Source organism: Curcuma longa, chromosome 14 (genome assembly GCF_044706935.1).
Source record: "Curcuma longa cultivar G26 ecotype Majalengka, Jawa Barat chromosome 14, ITB_CL_G26_1.1, whole genome shotgun sequence".
NCBI classification, from domain to species: domain Eukaryota; kingdom Viridiplantae; phylum Streptophyta; class Magnoliopsida; order Zingiberales; family Zingiberaceae; genus Curcuma; species Curcuma longa.
Genome location: NC_133874.1, coordinates 5,553,260 through 5,576,931, shown reverse-complemented (window position 1 = coordinate 5,576,931; position 23,672 = coordinate 5,553,260). Strand labels below are relative to the sequence as shown.

General features: G+C 36.0%; 1 protein-coding gene and 2 non-coding genes across 3 annotated transcripts; 1 reads left to right on the top strand and 2 right to left on the bottom strand.

The window, feature by feature from the left end:
• Nucleotides 1-141: 141 nt before the first annotated feature.
• Nucleotides 142-14,142, top strand: LOC141844753 (putative ATP-dependent DNA helicase CHR12). The gene is made up of 12 exons (XM_074732745.1): nt 142-536; nt 1,350-1,503; nt 2,999-3,063; nt 4,456-4,650; nt 4,746-4,895; nt 5,774-6,148; nt 7,308-7,567; nt 7,643-7,861; nt 11,199-11,406; nt 11,493-11,646; nt 12,458-13,057; nt 13,156-14,142. Exons 1-12 carry the CDS (start codon nt 324-326, stop codon nt 13,845-13,847), a joined length of 3,285 nt encoding a protein of 1,094 aa, XP_074588846.1. The 5' UTR covers nt 142-323; the 3' UTR covers nt 13,848-14,142.
• An 882-nt stretch (nt 14,143-15,024) lies between these two features.
• On the bottom strand, nt 15,025-15,097 carry TRNAK-UUU (transfer RNA lysine (anticodon UUU)). The gene has a single exon. It is a non-coding gene; the product is annotated as a tRNA-Lys (tRNA).
• An 87-nt stretch (nt 15,098-15,184) lies between these two features.
• Nucleotides 15,185-15,257, bottom strand: TRNAK-UUU (transfer RNA lysine (anticodon UUU)). The gene has a single exon. It is a non-coding gene; the product is annotated as a tRNA-Lys (tRNA).
• Nucleotides 15,258-23,672: the final 8,415 nt, after the last annotated feature.

The following is a 23,672-nucleotide window of genomic DNA, read 5'->3' as shown; positions in this document are numbered from 1 at the left end:
AATGTACCGTCACAACATTGCTGCTACTAACTTGTCGTATCGGGTTTGGATGCCATCGACACAGGCCCGATCCGATAAGAACACTTCACGATACTAGTTAATGCCGTGCTTCGACTCCGAGTGGCACGGGTCCAACACAAGCGTCATCCGGATCCGCTTCGAGGTCGTCTGCTCCGCAGAGCGGAGCAAGGGCGAGCGCATCCAGCGCTCGACGAAGAAGAAGGGAAAGCGAGCGGGAAAAACAAGAGGGAGAGGAAAAGAAAGCGAGAAGAGGCCGTCAGGTTCCTCTTCGCGTTTGAACTCAAAGGGGAGAGCGCTCCTCCATGGCTGCTGCGGAGAACCCTTCCCACGCTTCTGATCGCCGCGCGGAGCACGCCAAGACCCTCGTCGGCGCGCTCAACCTTTTAACCCGCAACCTCCCTCTTCCTCTCGACGTCTGCCGAGCCGTCGCCTCCATTTATCAGGGCGATGCACCTCCGGACGTGGAGGAGACGACGGAAGGCGGCGCTGGGTCTTCACCCGACGAATTGGAGACGGTCGGTGTCCATCTCCTCTCCCCTTCGATCTTGTTAATTTACTGTTTATTGACTTAGTTGATATGGTGCGACCGATAAAATTAGGGTTTCGAGAACCTGGTGAGTTCTAAAATCATGCTTGGCAGGGTTCATGTAGATCTTTTAGCTGTGCTCTTGAATTTAGTGTCATGTTATGACTTATGGAGTGGCAATGATTATTTTTGGCAGTCGGCACCAAAAAGCAAGTACTCAAGCTTGTTGAACGTGGTTTTTGTTTTTGTTTTTGTTGTTGTTGCCGTGAACTCAATAGAGAGATTACACCTCCCGGGTGTCAGTTAATTGTTTGAAAAATAAGAGGAACCAGCTTTTTTGGTCGTGTTTGCAGATTTTGTAGAACTGGTAATTTTTGGCTAGTTTGGAGGATATCAATGCCAGTAAAATCTTTTAATTGGCCTTGCTTCCTGTTTTTGAGCGGAAAATTTTCATAAATTAATGTTCTTTAGCAGCCTGTCTTTAGAGTTTAGATAATATCTTCTATATACTTAATCTCCGGTGAACTATGTTGCCAGCTCGTTTGTCACGGTTCTTTGGAGATATGAAACTGGAATTAGGACCAAACTTGTATCTTTCTAAGAATCCAAGATATTACATATTTAAGAGGCCGTACTGAAGCAGCTGAAAAGTAAATTTTGAAATTGATCAACATTATCTTAGCTGTTATAGGGAGTAAAAGATCTTTTCCCCATTGCATTTGGATAAAATTGGTCCCTTCCTCTTTGTTTTAGCTTGTCAATTTATAGATTATGGTTTCACCTGATTCTTACTTTGGTGCAGACACATGAGGTGTCAACCAGTGGAAGTTTGATCTCAGAGTTTGAAGATGCCTTGTTGAAGCAGAAAATGAAACACATGCATTGCTTAGAACTGGAAGAATTAAAAGGAAATAATTTTAACAGTCTTATTCAGCATCGTCTTAAAGAGCTTGAAGGTAATCTTACTGGGTGTTGTATTGTTTTGGTGCCTTTGTTGAATAAACTGTATGAATCTTGTGTGTGTGTGTTTTAATTTAGCTCTGACTTTGGTGTGTGCGCGCACGTGTGTTTTAATTTAGCTCTAACTTTGGTGCTTCAATTTTTCCTAGTGTATTAGGATTTATGGCCTTTGTTGTATTGTTTGGCATCCTTGTGGCTTTTTGTACTTGGCGCTGTGTATTAGGATTTATCGATGCTACTTTTTTTCCATCTATAGCAGTTTGTTCTAAAAGTTTATGTTTCTTTTTCAAACAGCAGCGTCAGAGAATATAGTTGGTGTGATTTCTCAGTTACTATAAACTAACTATAATTTCATCCGTTAAGTATCATTAATTCAAAAGGTTTGCTCTAAATTGTGAAGCATAATTGATACGATCAGTCAACTATAAAATAACTTTAAAATGGTAAAATATGCATTTATCATATGGGACACCAATGTGCCAATACTTGGATGCTAAGATGTAGTTAGCATTATATGACATTTTTTTATTGCCTCATTCAATGTAAGCAAAATATGATTATCAAACACTTTTATCATTCAAAAAATAGTTTAATGCATTTGATTATTTAGGTTGTCTTGTTCTTTTGCTTTATATGATATTTCCATTCAACATGGTCAAACAGTGACCTCAACACCACGCTTTTGAATGTTTCCAAATCACCCAAATTCAACGGCTTCATCTATGGATTGAAATTCTGGGATCTAATTGCACCTGATATACTAAGCATATCACTGAGTTTTTCAAAGGGAAATTAGCACTCACGAACCTAATTTATTATTCTTCACCTATATTCCAAAGAAAGAGGGAGCTAATATTGTTGCTAGCTTCCAGCCTATATCTTGTTTTTCAGTCCCAAACTTAGCAAAGGTATAGACGAATAGACTGAAGCTTCTTTTGCCATTTGTTATTGACCAATGCTGTCGTGGATCTAAAATCTACCTAGGAATTGAAGGATTCATAGGATTTTATAATCCTACATTTTTACACTTTCTTGTTGAAGCATTTATTTTCTTATTCAAAATTTCTCACATGTAATAACTTCTAGTATATGATAAACAAATCATGGATCACTGTCCCTGCTATTTGGGACAAGATATTACATTATCATGAATCATATTCATATGATAAATGTATGAACAAACCTTTTATTTTATTCTTTCTTCATGTAATCATGTTCCTTCACCTGCATGTTGGAGAAACTTTAATGATTAGATTGAGGTCTCCAGTGTTTTAAGTATTATGGAATGTAAAAGGTGGATTTTTTTATTGTTTTAGCGCTATCAATAACATTATAATGTAAGGTTAATGAAGTTCCTATACTGCTTGTAAGGCACAATAGATTACCATATTTCACGTTAGGTATATCTTCAGCAAGTTTATGATATTTTCTTTTCTTTTCTTTTTGTGTATTAACATTTGTTTCTTAACTTAAAACTGTATGTTGACTCAGTGTTACCATCAAATAAGGGTGAAGACTTGCAAATGAAGTGTTTGCTGGAGCTTTATGGCTTGAAGGTAAAACACAATCTAAATAGTTAACTTGATTGTTGGTTGTCTATACTATGGGTGGGGATAGTTCACTTGTCCTTGATTTTTTTTATTGTAGCTGTTAAACTTTGCTGAATCTAGATGTTTTTCTTGCCTAGCGCTTATATCTCTATGTTTCTAGTGTTTTCTATTCTGCAGTGGATCTCTTGCTATGTTTGTGAGTTCCCTTATTTCTGCAGAGTTTATATTATAAAAATGAAATCTATGCGATATGCTGCGTTGAGGGAGCTCCAGGAAACTTGGTTTGCATGTACATGCCACTCCACATATACGGTGTTTTATTTTTCTATGATAAGAGTGAACCACATAGTTCACTTAATTTCCATTAAAAGATAAAACATATACCATTGCAAAGCTTGAAGAAACCATAACAGAAAAAAAAGAGATACAAACTAGTGAGAGAATGAAAGCATATCTCTCCTTGCATCGTTTGAAATCTTGTACTATGCTAGGCGAAATGATTGAAAAGTATCATTGCAATAAATTACTAAAACTCAATATCATTTGGTATAGACAATGTCTCCTTCCTCCTTCAACCTCTAATCCATCATTGACAATGTGCATCAGAACGTTGGTTCAATACCAAACCAGTATCGTTCCACTTAAAGAGTGAAACTCTGACATGGTTAATGGTTTTGAACCTTGGCTCCTGCATGCCATGACCAGAAGAGTACAAGCATCTCCATGAAACAGCGATAATTGGTGCTGCCCACAAGATCCATTAGGTCACACTAGAACCATGTGATTGATTGATTGCTGCTACTTTGTACTGCATGTTACAAAAGAGGGATTGAGATTTTTTTTTTATTGTTGTTAGTTAAAGACAAGATACAGATGACCTGCATGTGATTGGGTTCATTTTCAGATTGCCTATGTTATTAGCCATTTGTCCACTCATTGTCAAAGATTTCCACAGGTGGGCAACTTGAAAATAGGTATGATTATATGGGTAATCTGGAATTTGTAATGTCCTAGTATTTATGTAGGATTAACATGTCTATTTGGAGGTCACCAAGATGTAGTCTTGCCTGGGTTACAAGAATGTAACACTGATTCTAGTGTCCATTCATTATCTAAGAGTTCTTCTTGTTGACCTGCAGAAGCTTATGCACTATTAGTTTATGGTAGCTCTTTTTGTGGAAGAGTAAAATGAACTCTTCTCTATGGCCCATATTTAGTCCTTTGTCAACTTGTTACAAGCAATAATCGATGGATTAGTAAATTGATCATCTGAAGGTTGTGCCAATTTTGATTCTCAAGTTATGCCAAATATGTAATTTATTATTGACTTTCCAATTTTATTCTGAATTAGATGCAGGTTTTCTTCATCTTTGGTAAACTTTTCTATTTTCTATCCAGCTTGTAGAATTGCAGAGGAAGGTGCGCTCTGATGTGAGTGCAGAATACTGGTTGCGTAAAATATGTGCACAGCCTGATAAGATATTGTTTGACTGGGGTATGATGAGATTCCAGTATCCATTTAGCATGTATGGGATTGGAGATACTGCTGCAGTGGAGGCTGATAGTCGTCGTCGAAAGAAAAGATATGCAGAGGTTATTTACTGACATCACTTAACCTTTTGTCTTTTTTTTTTTTTGCTAAAATGTGTTTTTTTTTACATTTATCTCATTGAAAGAATTTCCTGCAGAGATTGTCAAGATTAGAAGAGGATGAAAAGAACCAGGCAGATGACAGAAAGAGGAAATTTTTTGCTGAAATTCTTAATGCCGCCCGTGAATTTCAGTTACAGACACAAGCTGTTCTGAAAAGACGAAAACAGAGGAATGATGGAGTTCAGGTGGTGGTTATGATTCTTATTTTATTTCTTTTTCTATTAGAAGTTTAACTTGAAACTCAGTTTAGTGCATGAGATTAATAAGATAGCATTATCAAGTACCAAAGTGAAGCTGATTCATTGTGTCTACTTCCAATTATTGTCATTGTTGTGCGCAACTGGAACACTTCCTGGTTGCCAACAAAAATTTGTCCTACCAATCCATGTATGCAGTTCCTGTTTACTGCTGAAATCCATGCTGTAAGATATAAATGAAAACAGTAGATGCTAACCAAACATATTACATCATATAGACCATGCAACATGCATATGCAATGGATAAACATTGGTTGAAACTAGTTCGGACTTAAGAAATATAGTTCATATCGTATTAGTATTTACTTCTTTTTGTGGGGGTCTTGAAATTCAATATGAATTGCAAGACAGCAATACCAGTTCAGATGTCTGGCCTTTTGTTGTTGAATCCCTTACTTGCCTCAAACCGTGATCTGCATGCCTGTTTATCTACCCATACATGCCTAAATGTGTTTATTGAGCAGCCTAATCCACTTTGATTGGGTCAGGCATGTACTATCACTCAGTCACGAAAAAAAAGAAAAATCTAACTGCACCTGACTTTCATGCCCAGAAGTGAGATACAAATTCCTTTTTGTGCTCAGAAAACCTATAGTTGACTGAAAGATGGTTCCAAGGTAGCTAATTGCATAAAAGAGATTAATGTGTTTACATTCGCATGAAAGAAAAACTACTATTATGTTACGGTTCAGTGCAAATTTTTTCTTTACAGTTTTGTGTTTGTGTTGTAGAAATTAATCTTTATTTCCCAAAATCCAATGTCTGGGTGTCTGTGGCTGGAACACTATTTGTTTGTTATCATGCAGGCATGGCATGCAAGGCAAAGACAGCGTGCTACTCGTGCTGAGAAGTCAAGGTTCCAAGCATTAAAAGCTGATGACCAAGAAGCTTATATGCGTTTGGTAGAAGAAAGCAAGAATGAGCGGTTGACGATGCTTCTTGGTAAAACAAATGAACTTCTTGTTCGTCTTGGAGCTGCTGTACAGCGTCAGAAGGATGCAGAACATGCTGATGGACTTGAAGACTCTAGTACTCGTAATCTTCCAGAGATCTCTCTATGTAAGACTGAAGGCCCTGGGGAATTCTCTATAGACAACGGTGATGATGAAAATACCAAAGTTTCTGATTTACTTGAAGGTCAACGCCAGTACAATTCTGCTGTGCATTCAATAGAGGAAAAGGTACATTAAGTGAAGTACATGCTGTTTTTTAAATTTTTATTACGACAACAGATCTGTGAGTGTTACTTCTCTTAGTGGCTAAGCATGATCATCTTGGTCCAAAGCGCTTGACAGACTAACAATCAAATAAACCTGAGCTTTTATTCAAAGCTTTGTCTGCTTCTATTGAATCTGGATATAATTTACTTTTCAAGTCTTATCACATATTTACATTGAGAATCTTTTAGTGAGATGTCTTAGGAAGATGCACCATTGGATGGGAAAGACAATATTAATAATTAAGCTTTTGTGGTAATAGAGAATGCAATTCTTTCAGGTCCTCTCCTATGTGGATTCTGTAGGCATTTCCATTGAAACTCCAGGACCTGTAATCAAAGACTTTATCTGTCTTTAATCTGCAGGTAGCTTACAAATCGTAGCTGCCTGAACTTGGCAATTATGGCTTTAATGCTATTGCAACCTAGAAATATTAACGTACTATATCAGTAATTTTGCAATTGCCATAATGCTAGATCCTGATTAAAATGTGAAATTTTCAGGTTGAGATTCACAAATAGCCTAGACAGTCTTCTGCAGAAATTCTGACTTTTTTAGTTCTGTATCCAACCGGACCTTAGAATTGGATTACTTTGCTGAAGATGTCATTTTCAGCATCACTTGTTGATTTGTTGGCAAAAAAATGCCTCTTTGTTCAAATGCATTATTATTATTTTTTAAAATTTAGACTAGATGCTGGAGGTTTTCTTGATATAGGGTTGTAACTGAAAAGGTTGTTCATGTACAAGCTCAATTCTTGGCTTGATTGAACATGCTCTGTAAGTAAAACCAACAAGCTTGAACACAGTCAAGCTCCACTCATTTACAGCCCGAGCTTGGGATACGAAAAAAAACACATGACTTCATGCTGGAAAGGATAGTATATGTTTCCTGTGAACTTTGGCTGCCAATGGCTAGTTTTTTGCATTTTACTTATTGCTTGTGTTTTGAGTACAATTTCATGCTGTGCTCTATTTAGAGAATAGAATTGTATCTTCTGCATTCTGTTTCTTTGTTCAATATTCATTTTATCAATTAGCACATATTATTTTGCAATGCCATGTTTTCTTGTTCTTAATTGTCACCTTTTAGTACTTATTTTCAAGCCCCTGAAATATTGTAGGTTACGGAGCAACCATCAACACTTCAAGGTGGGGAACTAAGACCTTACCAATTAGAAGGACTTCAGTGGATGCTTTCTTTATTTAACAACAATCTAAATGGCATTCTGGCTGATGAGATGGGTTTAGGAAAGACTATACAAACTATAGCACTAATTGCATATTTAATGGAAAATAAAGGTGTTACTGGACCACACTTGATTGTTGCTCCAAAGGCTGTCCTGCCAAATTGGATTAATGAATTTTCAACATGGGCACCAAGGTATGTACCTTATAACATGGTTTGACTAAAATAAATATGTTTAATTGTGCTCTCACTTTCTCCTATTTGGGATAGTATTGTGGCAGTTCTATATGATGGGCGCCTAATTGAAAGGAAGGCTATGAGGGAAGAGTACTCTGGACAAGGCAAATTCAATGTGATGATCACACACTATGATCTCATAATGAGAGATAAAGCTTTTCTGAAGAAAATACATTGGCATTACATGATTGTTGATGAAGGGCATCGTCTAAAAAATCATGAGAGTGTTCTTGCTAAGACAATTGTCTCAGGGTATGACTTAGAATCTAAATTTCATGAAGTAAATATTTTTTTCTTCTTTATATTATGTACTGATTTTACCTTTTATGATGGGCAAAAACAACAAGGGCCATCCCAAATTATGCAAATTGTTAAAAGAGCATCCTTTTAAAAAAAAAAAAGTCAAAAGGACATTCCATTATATTATTAATCTAGAAAATTCTTACTTTTCTAGCATTATTGTAGCAGTGACGACTAGCTGCTACAACGTTGTAATGGATAATACAATAGTGTTGTAGCATTGTAGTAATTACTTAGGTAGATGTTATAACATTGAAACAACTATGTAGCGGCTACCTAAGTAGTTGTTACAACTGTTTTAAAATACACTAACTTAAAATAATTTTGATGAAGTTTAAGTAATTTTGGCTAAGTTAATAAAGAGTATTTTGATATAATAATGCTTTATGTATAGTAATTTTGATTAAAATGAAATAGTCGATTTTTCATATTGTAGCAACTATTCCATAGTTGCTACAATAATATTGTTATTAGGGGTATTTTTGGTACAAAATATATGGTGGGATGCTATTTTGATTTTTTTGAAAAATGGGTGTCCTTTTGACGACGACAACAACAACAACCAAGTCTTATCCCATTAGGTGAGGTCGGTTATATGAATCCTTCTATGTCATTGGATTCTATCTTTTATTATATCATCTATGGTTAAATAAATTTTATCTTATTTTATTATTGCTAACTAAGTCTTTTTTGTCTTCCTTGTTTGATGTGTATATTTGTCATAGTTTTATATCGCCTAACTAGAGCATTTATTAGTCGTCTAAGTACATGGTCGTACCATCTTAAATGTGTCTCTCGGAGTTTTTCCTCAATAGGTGTAATTTTGATTTTTCTTCTAATATTTTCATTTCTTATCATGTTCATCCTTGTATGTCTGCACATCCACCTTAACATCCTCATCTCTACAACTCTCATCTTTTGCTTATGTGCTCGAGTCGCTCTATATAACATTGTAAGTCTAACCATCATTTTGTATAATTTCCCTTTCAGTTTTAGAGGTACTTTACCATCACTTAAAAAACTCGATGCTCTCCTCCACTTTAAAAAGGGGTGTCCTTTTGACGATTTACATAATTTGGGACACTCTTTTATTTTTTGCCCTTTTATGATTTTAGAATCTAAAAATTATTCTCGGTAGAATAATTCTCAAACTAGGAAATTGGATAAGTTTTGGTTTAAAGGAAAACTAAATATGAGACTGTTATGTGATATAGAAATTTCATCGGGTTCTATGATTTTTGGTGGTGTATTGATACATATCTCAAGCATTTGCACTGGAAAAATGAATGATCTCATTTGAGACCTATCACACAACATATAATCAATGACTTTATTAAAGGCGTTGTTAGAGCTGTCAATTTAGGTTGGATTAGTCGGGTTGATTCGCCTCGTCAAACAATTTAAGCGGAATGGATTGAAATTTTATCAACCCATTTTAAAGTGAGTCTAGGCGAGTTGGCTTGCCTAGGTTCGTGACCTGCGTGGATCGGCCTGTGGCAAGCTCAGGTTGGTCCGCAGATTGAGATTTTTTTTCAAAATTTAAAATTAAAGTGGAAAACTCAATCCTTTATTAGATTTGACCTGCCTAAACCACAGTCCAAATTTTAAAATTTCAACCTGTTCTATATTTTTTTATTTTTTGATAAACTCGTGGGTTGACCCGTTTAACGTGCAACCCGCTTTGGGTTGGGTTGGGGATTTTCCAACTCACCAAGATGGTGGGTCGGCCTACCCTACCCCATCATATGACAAGTTGTTGATGGGCCGCCCTGCCCCACCTTGCGACGGATTGACCTGTTTGACATAAATAGGTGTTGTAGGCTCATAGCTGCATATTAAGCAGGCAAGTCCTGAAAATTGAGTTGGTAAAACCAAAACATGTTTGAATTTGAACAATGCAACACTTGAAAAATAGTACTGCGAGTTATATTGCTGACTTTTAGTTTTAGCTGTTCGATGAAACGACTTGCTTGCAAGTGATATAGATTAAGAAAGAAAACTCACTAAAGATTATAGTATTGCAACCATAGCCTATAGTCGATATAAATTTAATTTTATATCATTCTATAAATAAGAAAGAAAACTCATTCAAAACTAAGTAAATCCAATCACTTAAGTTTATCACATGGAAACAAAGTTGATATAGCTAAGGTGGACAAGACAACTAACAACAATTGAGAAGAATAAGTCTTATCACATTAATACATAAAATGAAAATGAGGGCAAAATTGATGGTGAGTTAGAAATCATGTTATAGTAAAGTCCTCTTAAATTTGATGATATTGATTTTTCTCTGTGACAAGTATTTGATGACAAAATTTCCTATTGCTCATTTCATTTCAATCTTGAGGGAATGAAAAAATAAGCAATAGGATAAGACTATAGGAAATTTCCTATTGCTCATTCCATCTTTTCCTAAAGTAAGATGGTAATAGATCCACTAAACTACATGTTTATAGATAACCTCTTGAAATAAATAGATACTCGACATTTCAAACTAATTATTAAATTTAATAGTTAAATAAAATTATATTAAAAAAATTAGTAAGTAAACTACATATGACATTTTTTATCTACTGTTCAATTCTGGTAAAAAGCTTAGGTGGCTTAAAAAGAGGGCGCAAACTGTTTAAACACAATATATATATATATGTATTCATCTTTGTTCATCCTCCTCTCAAGGCTCATGATATCCATTCATTTAAATTGTACATTGGTTCTTTTCTGCGCCAATTCAAGAGATGGAAAAATATCATGTTTTCCAAATTATGTATGGATGCTAAATGTTTCAGAACTTTCCTTTCTAGATTCATGATTCAGAATTTTGCTTCTAACCAGTCTATAATTATTTCTATTTATCAATACCCTGCAATGCCCCTCTGAATGCGAGTCAGTGTAGCTTACAGTTCAATTGTTTAAGGTTCCTTTACTTGGGTGGATACTAGGAGGGAATTTGAAAGTTGGAGGGAGAAGAATTAGAAAAAAATTAGCTCCTCCCTCTGTGCTCTTGCTCCCTTTTCAGCCACCCAAATTGAAGCTAGTATGTTGGTGACTAATCTGGATTTATTTCTTACAACATTTATCCTACTAACTGCTGATGCTGTTTCTGATTTACACTTCTCCCTCCCCTCATGCCTCCTTTTTATCCACCTACCTAAGTAAACAATTATTGGCATTTGAATCCACATTGAATCTTCTAATACTTATCCTAGTGAATGCTGATGTTATTTTCTTTGTTTATATTCCTGATCTATGCTATTCAGTGAAATTCAGATGTTGTCCTCTGCAGTTACCGTATACGTCGCAGACTGCTTTTGACTGGTACTCCAATACAGAATAGTTTGCAGGAGTTGTGGGCTTTACTTAATTTTCTTCTGCCTACAATATTCAACTCAGTACAGAACTTTGAGGAATGGTTCAATGCACCTTTTGCGGACAAAAATGAAGTGTCTCTTACAGATGAAGAAGAACTCTTGGTTATTCGTCGGTTACATCAAGTAGTTCAATGATCATTCACATTTTTAACTAGCTACTGCTACTACTGTAACTGATAACCATATTCATACTGTTTTTTTCTCCCTAGGTTTTAAGACCTTTCCTTCTCAGAAGGAAGAAGGATGAAGTGGAAAAATATCTTCCTGGGAAAACACAAGTGATTCTAAAATGTGATCTATCAGCTTGGCAGAAAGCTTATTATCAACAGATCACTGACATTGGAAGGGTTGGACTAGAATCTGGTATGTTAGATAAAGAATTTTCCCAATTCTCTGTAAGTGTTTTAAGTGATATATATATATATTTTGTTCCTACTTATTGGCTTAATACCTTTGGGTTGTTAGTTTTACATATTTTGTTATGCGGAAAGTATTTCAAGCAGGACCAAAGCATTAGTTATTTGGGAATGAAGAACAAAGACTTTAGGTCTTTAAATTAACTTGGTTTTTGTTGCCTGTCTGTTTAACATTGATCTTCCAAGTAGTAGAAAAAGGAAAACCAAACAAAAACAAGCATTTTTTTTTCTCAAGTCAAGGACGACCAAATCAATTACCGACCTTAGTGGGGGCTGTAGGCCCTGTAGTCCCATTCCATGCTTCCAACTGGTTGGTGTACTACCAAGCAGTCATGGATATAATCCATTTCTAATAGATGGTGTTTGTCTCTGAATTCCAAATACTAAACTATCTTTCAAGATTCGTTAAGGCTATGGAATTTGATTATCAGACATCAGTAATCAATTACTCAAAATTGTGTAGCATATGGGTACAGTATATGCTTAAAAAACATACAGAGAAATAACATCAAGCTCACATTTTTGAACATGTGGTATCCTGATGTGTCAAAAATTGTTAGGAGATATATCAGTTATTTTTATTTTGTATTGGTTCTGGTTCCAAAGTTTATAAGCAAAACATCATGAAATTTGTCATATTCTAAATAATTCTATATGATCTCCAATTCTCGTATGGTGGAATTTAAAGTTCATATTTTCATGTAAATTTTGATAGTTGCAATTTGTTGTGTTGATGCTGGATCATGTACAACATGCAGGCATCAAATCGAAGAGTCTCCAGAATTTGTCGATGCAACTGAGGAAGTGCTGTAATCATCCTTACCTATTTGTTGGAGATTATAACATGTGGCAAAAGGAACAAATTGTTAGAGCATCAGGAAAATTTGAGCTGCTTGATCGTTTACTTCCAAAGCTACAGAAAGCTGGCCACAGAGTTCTTCTTTTCTCTCAGATGACCCGTCTGATTGATATATTAGAGATCTATTTGCAGTTATATGGTTTTAAATACCTCAGGCTTGATGGTTCAACTAAGACGGAAGAAAGAGGAGTTCTACTCAAAGAGTTCAACGCACCAAACTCCCCATACTTCATGTTTCTTTTGAGCACTCGAGCTGGTGGTCTTGGATTGAACTTGCAGTCTGCAGATACTGTTATAATTTTTGACAGCGATTGGAACCCCCAAATGGACCAACAAGCAGAAGATCGTGCACATCGAATTGGGCAAAAGAAGGAAGTCCGTGTATTTGTTTTGGTTAGTGTTGGATCCATCGAGGAGGAAATCTTGGAACGTGCTAAGCTGAAGATGGGTATTGATGCAAAGGTTATCCAGGCAGGGTTATTTAATACCACATCTACTGGTTAGCATTTTTGATATGATACTCTTCTCGCTCTTTCCGTTTGTAACTGTTTGAAGATGATATTACAATACAATAATGTTGCCGCTTTTAATTTACAGCACAGGACAGGCGTGAGATGCTACAGGAGATCATGCGGCGAGGCACAAACTCCCTGGGAACTGATGTGCCAAGTGAGAGAGAGATCAACCGCCTTGCAGCAAGAACAGATGAGGAGTTCTGGTTGTTTGAAAAGATGGATGAAGAGAGACGGCAGAAAGAAAGATACAAGTCAAGGCTTATGGAGGAAAAGGAAGTGCCTGACTGGGCTTTTTCCAAGACAAATCAAGAAAGAAACAAGGGGAGTATCAGCCATAGTAAGGATGCTCTGAGCAATGAACTCAGCGGGAAGAGGCGCCGGAAGGAGGTGATTTATACAGATTCATTGAGTGATATCCAGTGGATGAAAGCAGTGGAGGCCGGAGAAGACTTGTCGAAAATAGCCTCTGCAGGAAAAAGGAAACGACAGCCCCTTGATGCATATGAATACAGGGAACCCCTCTCTGATGCTTACGAATCTCTTTCTGATGAAGCGGTTGGGCAAAATGTGCCCAGGATGAAGACTATTCAAGATACCTTGGCCGGCGAGGATGTCGGTGACGACTTTTTAAGCAGAACTCCAGCCAAATACAAATCTGGAATCTTACTGAACAAAAGAGACGATGGAGACAGTGAGGCTAACAATTGGCAAGAAAACATTGTCACATGGAGGACCCACAAGAGAAAACGCTCAGGCAATGGTCTATCCAGTTGAACATCTGATGTGAATGGATGATACAAGGATCGTAACCATGTCTTGATCTAGATCCGTCGAGAAACAATCAAACGTGCCAAACTTGATGTTTATAGTTTCACCAAGTAATCACTATGCTGAAGCTGCTTTACTTTTAATTAATGTAGGATAATCTCCAACAACCTCTGTATATAAATGTACTTTTCATGTAGGCTAGATTATTATTTCTTCGTTTAAGTACGACTGTGTATTTTTGTGCAAATATTTGAACGGACTTAGCACTGGAATGTGATCCGACTAGACAGTTTTCGGCCAATTATGTCTATATGTTTCCTTGAGAAATTTGTAGCTATTTGAGTTGTTCTGTAAGAATTCTCTCCTCTTTGCTCTATACAGTGGATTCATTGCCCCAGGGGTGTGATGCCTGGATCGCAACCTGCCTGTCTGGTGATGCCTTCACTTGCCTTTGAAGTTAAAAGTCGCTCAGGCTCAAACTCATTTGGCTTGTCCCAGAAATATGGTGATGTGTGGAGATTGTATGCCTGAATATGGCAATTTCAGTTTCATGGATGTAGATGGATCACTTCTTAGTGACAGATTTAAGAATTTTAAATGCCCAGAACATGAATAATTATATTTCTATTTTTATTTTTTTATGATTAAATCATTTAAAATTTTCCTTTTAAGATTTAGGAATTGAGTTATAGTATTAAGTATAAAAATTTTAATTACTTAAAGAGTATATTGAATTGTTATTTTATACTTCTTATCTGACATACCTTATGAACAATTAGATAGCTCTGTCACTTTGAGAGCAGCAAGAGAAGTGAATCGAATAGCTCTGTCGCTTGCTTACGAGAGTGAATGAGATAGACTGGATCTGAACCAGAGCTGGAATTGGAATCAATTGAGACGACGACAATAGCTACAAAGTCAGTCGGGTTGAGGTTGCTATCCAACAGTATCTTTTGTAAAAAATAAAATTTATCATCCCAACGATCTTATATAGTCAGCTCCACGACTATTTGTGTACCTACAGCTAAGCGTTTCCTCCCAAGTCACTTCTTTGCTTTTAGATTTCTGTTTTCAGTTCTCTTCAGCCGCCTAAACAAAAAAAAACAAAAACGGGAGAAAAAAAAATCTGCGATTGTAAAAATGTGTGAAGAAAAGATAAAGCGGAAAAATTATGTTAACAAAACGCCGTCTGTGGGAATCGAACCCACGACCACGTGGTTAAAAGCCACGCGCTCTACCAGCTGAGCTAAGACGGCTGTTGATATTTGATTATGCATAAAAAATAGAAAACAAAAAACGAAATCTATGATTGTGAGAAAGAGTGAAAATAAAGGTTAACAAAACGCCGTCTGTGGGAATCGAACCCACGACCACGTGGTTAAAAGCCACGCGCTCTACCAGCTGAGCTAAGACGGCTGTTGCCATGTAATTATGCATAAAAAATATAAAACGGAAAATGAAATCTGCGATGTGAAAATGTTAATAAAACGCCGTAATCGAACCCACGACCACGTGGTTAAAAGCCACGCGCTCTACCAGCTGAGCTAAGACGGCTGTTGGCATTGGATCTTGCATATATATTTAGTGTTCTTAAAATAAAAGAGTATCCTTGCATAAGGCACCCTAACATATTTTTTGTACTAGCTACTAAAATATATGAAATTTTTTTTTAAAAAAATAACTTCAAATGGTTGCTATAATAGTTGTAACAGTCTTAAAACTGGATCATAATTATTTAATTAAAATTCTTTTTTTTTTAAAAAAAAAGGAGATATTCTTGTAGCAATTCAAATAATTAAGAGAATCCTCGTAAAATAATTCTCCAAATTGCCAGTGATATCGATGAGAATTGTTATCGCTAGCTCTTTGTATTCTTTACCACTAATAATGTGCTTTGTTGATAGTAAGGGTCTCTTAACACTTTTAGGGTGTATTTGATTGAAGATTACCATTGGTAATCTTAGATATTCATCAAGATTATCAACAAAAAATTTTATTTGGTTTAGGTAATGAATCATTTCCATTGCATCACAAAACGTCAGCAATCCAAAAATCTAATCCGAAATGTGTGCATGATTACCGTAAACCAAACACACTCTTATAGTCACCCTTAGCCAAGAGTCTCTTGCTAGGGTGCGTGCTCGCCTAGTTGTCCTCCTCAACACCCTTAGCAAGCTCCTCAGTCTCAAGGTAATTTATAGATCATCTTGTTGGACTTTATGGATTAATGGATCAATGGACGGTGTTAATCCAACAGTTGGGTCCGGTCAGTATAGCTCGACAATGAGTAACTACTTGATCCGATGGAGCTCGAAATGGATCTTGTCCCATTTATACTCTCAACATACCCTTTCGGTTAATGAGACACCCTTCAAATAATAGATGTTTCCTTCTTAATTGGTACTATCATTACCGACATAATTATCTCATTGATCGTTGAGTTATCCATGTAGATATTGATACACCCCTTAAGGTAAGCTTATCCCTATCTATATTGATAAAAAATATATATATATAAAGGTTGAGGTGAAGGCTAGGTCTAAGATGATATTGTCCCATCCAAATATTTATGATTTATCAGTAATCGTCTCCCAAGATACAATGACCTATGTCTCAAAATAAGAGTACTCCAAATTTCAAACCTCAACAAACTTTTGAAACCTTAAAACTCTTAAGAGTGGAGTGAGAAGAAACCTCGAGAAGAAGAGATTTCATAATTTGAGTTGAATTGAATGATTTGAATGAAAGGACAGAGATTTTTATAAGGATGAAGGGTTATTCCCAAAGGACAAATTAAGGGTTTCTTTTAAGAGGTAACAAGTTATGGGCATGTCTTTTAATCAATACAACCCATATATTCATATTATCAATTAATTAAATTTGTTGTTATATATCAATTAATTGATTAATTATTTAATTAATCAAATTACTATGGTAGCTTGTGTGTACAAGTAAACATTTCATACCGGATCAATTCTTCATTAGACATTAATTTTTCATTCACTTAAGAAATTAATTTACGACAATAATCTATTCACAAAATAATTATCTTATCCCTATTTAATTTATTAATTATTAAAATTAATTTTCTAATAATTTTTGTCGTCTAGCTTTTTAAGGCATGGTTCTCGCATAACTCTTCCATCGCTTAAGGTTCACCTTTAGTTGCGTTAGAGACATCTTTTGATAGTAACCTTATGAGATATATTTTTTTCAAGTAATATAATGTCTTTTACTACTATCGCTTAATATGATTATGGAGAATTTCTCTAATAATAGTAATTACAATACCATGTCATTAATGACATAGATCAAGATATTAATGTGAAATATGAAAATTATATGAAATGTAATTTGTATATGTTAATTTTCAACTTGTCCTTGTGATGATACAAAAATATCATGATTATATTTGAAATACTTTATGCTAAACTGTAATACTAGACCTCATGATTTCAAATGGAATCCATATCAAATAGACCATTTTGATATGACATTGTGTGGCAATTCGGTGCCCCCGGGGTATGCCTGAGTTGGTTAGTGCGGGACAGACTTGCTAAAGTGGATAAGGATCGAATCTTGACAAAGTCGAGACAATGCCATCCCCGTAGTGATCAACTGTAGCTTTTCGATTTATCTCCTCACAAATGATTAGGACCGACCGTATGAGGTCACTGGGGTGACGAATTCCATTTTTATTGAAATATGCGACAATTCAGATCTTTGATTGACAGACATGTTATCAGGAATGCTTTAGCTGCTGCAGAAGCTGAATATCATTCCACATCCATTTCATCTGAATCAATATTTGTGAAAATGACCTCCAAAACTGGAATCTCCATATACAATATATATTTCATGTGTTCAAGCAGCACACTCAAAGAAAATCATTGGCAAGACTCTTCTGCTGAATTCAACACATGTGACACAGATTTTTGCATCTCTTAATTATTTCTCCTGTATTTTGTGGTTCATAAATGATTCAACATATTCTCTTGGACTGTTTGGTGAAAGATCTCCAACAAGTTAGATAGATCTGTGGTGCCTTAGTCAGCCAATTGCTGCCACAAACTGCTTTCGGTTTCTAGATTTACAGCGTTGAAGATCTTGTGGCTGTTTTGTTACTTCAAAGACCACGTTTCTGGCCATGGATATTGTCATCGTGTCTCTGAAACTTGCACAGCAAGGTTGACTTTTGTCTCTGAAACTTCAATAATTTAGTGAATCGTGTAGCTAAGTTTTTCAAAATTTTAAACTGCGTAACCAAGTTTATGTTTGACAATCTTGTTGTTGGAGATAGAGGGAGACGAAATAGTTGAATTAAAATCAAAATTTAACTTCAACTTACCTATTGAGTGATTTGAGCGGATAATTTCCAACTGCCAGATAGCTAGGCTCCTGGTTTGGCCGAGCTATGCTGAGTGCTTCCCGAGAGAGATGCTAAGTTCTGTTAGTTGAGTAGGTTGAGATCTGAGTTGCTGATAGTAGAGTCGGTCGTGCTATCGAGTGTCGGGTTGGTCGAGCTTGCCGAGTGTTGAGTCGCCCATACGCTAAGTTAGCCAAGTAGACTAGTTGTTTGACTACTGAGTCTAGTCGGGAGAGAACGTCGCCCAACTACTGTTGTCCCTTGAGTGTTAGGTCGCCTGAGCATTTCCGCTGAGTTCTCAAGTACCTTTCGAGTGACGCCGAGTGAACCCGTTGTCCAACTACTGAGTTGACTGAGTGGGTCGCACTGCTTATGCATCAAGTCACGAGAGCATTGTTGAGTACTCAGGAAGCAATCCCGAGTTCGAGTGATCAGAAATAGAGAAGTCAATATCTGCGTTCAATGTAGATTCCTTAAAACATATTCGCCCTACCTCCGACGGTGCTTTGAGGTTGTCGTGAGTCAATGCTGATTCATTCACTTGCGCAAATTTTGCTCTGACCGATTCAACATTCGATACACACAGGTCATGTTTGCACATAAATTAACTTGGGCCAGTTCAATCTGGGCCCTATATTTACACCCCCTGCACACCCACACTTGAAAGAGAGTCTCTCCCTATGCATATATTCACAACATACATATTTGGGCAATAATATAAACCAACATTGAAGTCTAAGACTTCCAATGTAGGACTAAGGTCTCATTCACAATAAAGTCCTCTTTCATCCATTCCATCTCTCTTTCTATTCACATTTCTAATAGTTTAGTATTTATCAATATGTATTTCTATTTTTTATTATACTTCTTCTAATGATGCAGTAGCAGTCGACTGCTAAACTTTTCATGTTTCATCTGTGGACTCCAATCGACTGTGTTTGTCAAAAATCTATAATGATAAAGAGTGCATTGAGCTAAGAGTGCATTGAGCTTGGTTTGCAATGTTTTTGAAATGTTTAAGATCATCAATGAGTTTTAACCAAAACTCACTGAGGACCCTGTAGTGTCCAAAAATTTAAATTTGGACATGGACTAAATTAGGAGAATCCTAAGATCCTTTAATGGTGTTAGTGAGTCAGTATAACAGACCTAGGTTCTCTAATAAGCTCATGATAAAACATCTCAAGGTTCTGTCAATTTCAGAAACCCACAAACTCTCTATCTAAGCTGTGAAATCGTTGTCTAAGGACACAATTACAATCAAGAGGATATAAGGAGTGTAATGAAATTGATTTGAAGTGTTTCTGAGGTGTCTAACGTTATCAGTGAATTTTGACTAAAACTTGTTGATGACTCTATAGTATCCAAAACTTCAAAATCTTGTATTCTCTGAACTTAGAGAATCCTAAAAATCTTTTGGTGGTATTGATGAGTAAGTATGACACGTCTTAATCTTTTAATGAGCTTGTGTCAAATTATCTCAAGGTTGTGATAATTTTAAAAAACTCACAACTCTCTCTTTAGTAACGTTATATATGAGTTTTGGTCAAAACTCGCTTATGACCCTACAATATCTAAAATTTTAAAATTTTAATATGGTCCAAATTAGAGAAGTCCTAAGAATCCTTTGGTAGTGTTGGTGAATAAGTATGATAGACATAGGTTCTCTAATGAACTCATGATAAAATATTATAAGACTGTGTTAATTTTAAAAACTCATAGTTCTCTATCTAAATCATGAAACCCATTTTTGAGACCATAGTTATACTCAAAAGGATGCAATAGGTGCAATAAATTTGATTTGAAGTATTTCACATGTGCTTAAAGTCATCAGTGAGTTTTAATCAAAATTCACTGATGACCTTAGACATCTTAAAATGACTTCAAATTAAGTTCATTGTACTTCTTACATCCTTCTAAGTGTAACTATACTCTGCAGAAGAGTGTAACTATACTCTCAAAAAAAAATTGAGGTATTAAGATTAGAATACTAAATTTGAGATATCTCAGAAACACTTTAAATCAAGTTCATTATATTTTTTATCATTATAGATTTTTGATAATCAATTGGATGGAGTACAAAAAGTTTAATAGTTGATTGACACGGTCGACTACCCACCTAGCAATCGGTTTAGGGAATCAGATACCTTTGCGATGAAACTTTCAATGAAATTGAAATTGAATTGAAATAGTTGAATTGAAATTGAAATTTAATTTCAACTTATTTGTTGAGTAGCTTGAGCGGATAGTCTCAAACTGCAAGGTAGGCTCTTAGTTCGGCTGAGCTACTCTGAGTGCTTCCTGAGAGGGACACGCTAAGTTCCGTTGGCCGAGTAGGTTGAGATCCGAGTTACTGACAGCAGAGTCAATCGAGCTACCAAGTGTCGGGTTGGCTGAGTTTGCTGAGTGTTGAGTTGTCCGAACTCTGAGTTAACTGAGTAGACTGGTTGCCCGACTATTGAGTTTAGTCGAGAGAGAACATCGCCCGAGCACTCCCGTCGAGTTCTCAGGTACCTTCCGAGTGACGCCGAGTGGACTCGTTGTCCGACTACTGAGTTGACAGAGTGGGTTGCCGCTGCTTGTGCATCGAGTCGAGATAGCATTGTTGAGTACTTGGGAAGCAATCTCAAGTCCAATTGAGTTTCTGAGTGATCAGAAATAGAGAAGTCCATGTCTGTGTTCAACACGGATTCCTTAAAACATATTTGCCTCACCTCTGGTAGTGCTTCAAAGTTGTCATAGGTAATCTATTTTTGAGGATACAATGGCAAAATCGCAATCCACATCAAGCACTGGTGGTCGCGGCGAACTGAGATGGTATCCGAAGGCTATCACAAGTAGTCTGTCAAGTAAAAGATGCACGATAGAGAGTAAAAAATGAAGAATCACAGTGAATGAATGTTTCTTACTTTTGCTTCTCCTCTTGTTGTTCAAGATCATGGACTCCGTATATAGGTGCTCCATTCTTCTGCTACAACAATCGGCCAAATGACAATCTTATATTTGCTAATCGTGAAACACCAACCATTGGTCGACCATTTCAATTGACGCACATTAATGCTTCTGTTACATTTGAGTCAACTTAGCCAATGCAATTTGGACCCTATATTTGCAATCCCCTACACACCCACGCTTAAAAGACAACCTCGCCTCATGCATATGTTCACAACATACATGCTTGGGCAACAATATAAACCAACATTGAAGTCTTCAAACTTCCAATGTGAGACTAAAGTTTCATTCACAATTAAGGCATCTTTCATCCATTCCACCTCTCTTTTCATTCACATTTCTAATAGTTTAGTATTTATCAATATGTATATCTATTTTTTATTATACTCCTTTTGATGATGTAGTAGCAGTTGACCGCTAAACTTCCCATGTTTCATTTGTGTACACCAATCGACTGTGTTAGTTGACTGTCAAAAATTTATAACAATAAAGAGTGCAATGAACTTGGTTTGAAATGTTTCTAAAGTGTCTCAAATTTAATCCACTAATCCATGTGTGAGAGCATGATTACCCTCAGAAAGCTATAAGAACTGCAATGAGCTTAGTTTGCAGTGTTTCTGTGTGTATAAGGTCATTAATGAGTTTTGATCAAAACTCACTGAAGACCCTATAGTGTCTAAAGTTTCAAAATCTTAACGTGACTTGAATTAGGGAAATCCTAGATTCTTTAATGGTGTTAGTGAGTGAGTATGACAGACCTAAGTCCTCTAATGAGCTCATGATAAAACATCTCAAGGTTCTGTCAATTTCAGAAACCCACAAACTCTCTACTAAGCTGTGAAATCGATGTCTGAGGACACAATTACACTCAAGAGGATATAAGGAGTGTAATGAAATTGATTTGAAGTGTTTTTGACGTGTCTAACGTTATCAGTGAATTTTGACTAAAACTTATTGATGACTTATAGTATCCAAAATTTTAAAATTTTGTATGCTTTGAACTTAGAGAATCCTAAAATTTTTTTGGTGGTATTGGTGAGTAAGTATGACACGCCTAAACCTTTTAATGATTTGTGTCAAATTATCTCAAGGTTGTGATAATTTTAAAAAACTCACAACTCTCTCTTTAGTAACGTTATATATGAGCTTGGTCAAAATTCGCTTATGACCCTACAATATCTAAAATTTTAAAATTTTAACATGATCTAAATTAGAGAAGTCCTAAAAATCCTTTGATAGTATTGATGAGTAAATATGATAGGCGCGGGTCCTCTAATGAACTTATGACAAAATATTTTAAGACTGTGTTAATTTTAAAAACTCACAACTCTCTATCTAAATCATAAAACCCATATTTAAAGCATAGTTACACTCAAAAGGATGCAATGAGTGCAATAAATTTGATTTAAAGTATTTCACATGTGCTTCAAGTCATCAGTGAGTTCTAATCAAAACTCACTGATGACCTTATACATCTTAAAATGATTTCAAATTAAGATCATTGCATTTCTTATATCCTTCTGAGTGTAACCATACTCTCAAATACAAATTGAGGTATTAAGATTAGAATCCTAAATTTGAGACATTTCAGAAACACTTTAAATCAAGTTCAATATATTTTTTATCATTATAGATTTTTGATAATCAATTGGATGGAGTACAAAAAGTTTAATAGCTGATTGACACGGTCGACTACCCACCTAGCAATCGGTTTAGGGAATCTTATACCTTTGCAATGAAACTTTCAATGAAAAAGGAGTGGTTTGCTGATTGAAAAGGACTAGGTACTTAGAGAATCAGATAGCTTTGCAATCGAATAACATGCCGCAACCATTTGTAAACACTTTTTTTCTTCTTCTTCTTCTTCTTCCTGTTGATGCCAGATCATATCACTGATTTGGTCTGAGTGATCTTTGTTTGTCCTGTTGATAGTTGTGATATGAGCAGGGCATATATGCCATGAGCATGGTGATAAGATAAAGAATAAGGAGTAGGAGTTATGGACTTCAATTTGGTTTCTCAACTTGAGATCTTTGCCATACATCAGACAAATTTGGATCACATTCTTGCATCTGATTCTCTTTGACAGAGACATGGATTTGGATGAGAATTCATTTCTTATCGATGATATAGTATACTTAATAATCATGCCCGGACTCAAGTCCTCCCGTTTAGAGTTGGTCAGGGAGTCATGCTCGTGCTTCGTTTAAGTCAAGTGGAGCCTAGCTTGTGTCCAAGTTGTGCTTGACTTGGCCTAAGTTGTGAGATCAAGATATTTATCGCAATAGATAACTGATAATTCCTGAAATTTGTGGTTTCTTCAGTTGAAAGCAAGATCAAGATAAGATAAGAGAACAAAACCTTACCATTCATGGAGGAGGAGCAACCTAGAAGTCAAAAATTGACATGTTTCGTCTCTCAATCGAAAACTTAGTCATGGCTTTTTCAAAATAGTGAATGTGCACACTTGTAAAATTGCATGAGTTTCCCCCCGTTGAATCTTCAATTTTCTC

What these genes read in the sequence shown, in the direction of transcription:
- LOC141844753 (XM_074732745.1), top strand. Translation starts at nt 324, where the DNA reads ATGGCTGCTGCGGAGAACCCTTCCCACGCTTCTGATCGCCGCGCGGAG. An exon ending in TGCATTCAATAGAGGAAAAG is followed by an intron (nt 6,149 to 7,307) that starts GTACATTAAGTG and finishes GAAATATTGTAG; the next exon opens with GTTACGGAGCAACCATCAAC. An exon ending in TTATTCGTCGGTTACATCAA is followed by an intron (nt 11,407 to 11,492) that starts GTAGTTCAATGA and finishes TTTTCTCCCTAG; the next exon opens with GTTTTAAGACCTTTCCTTCT.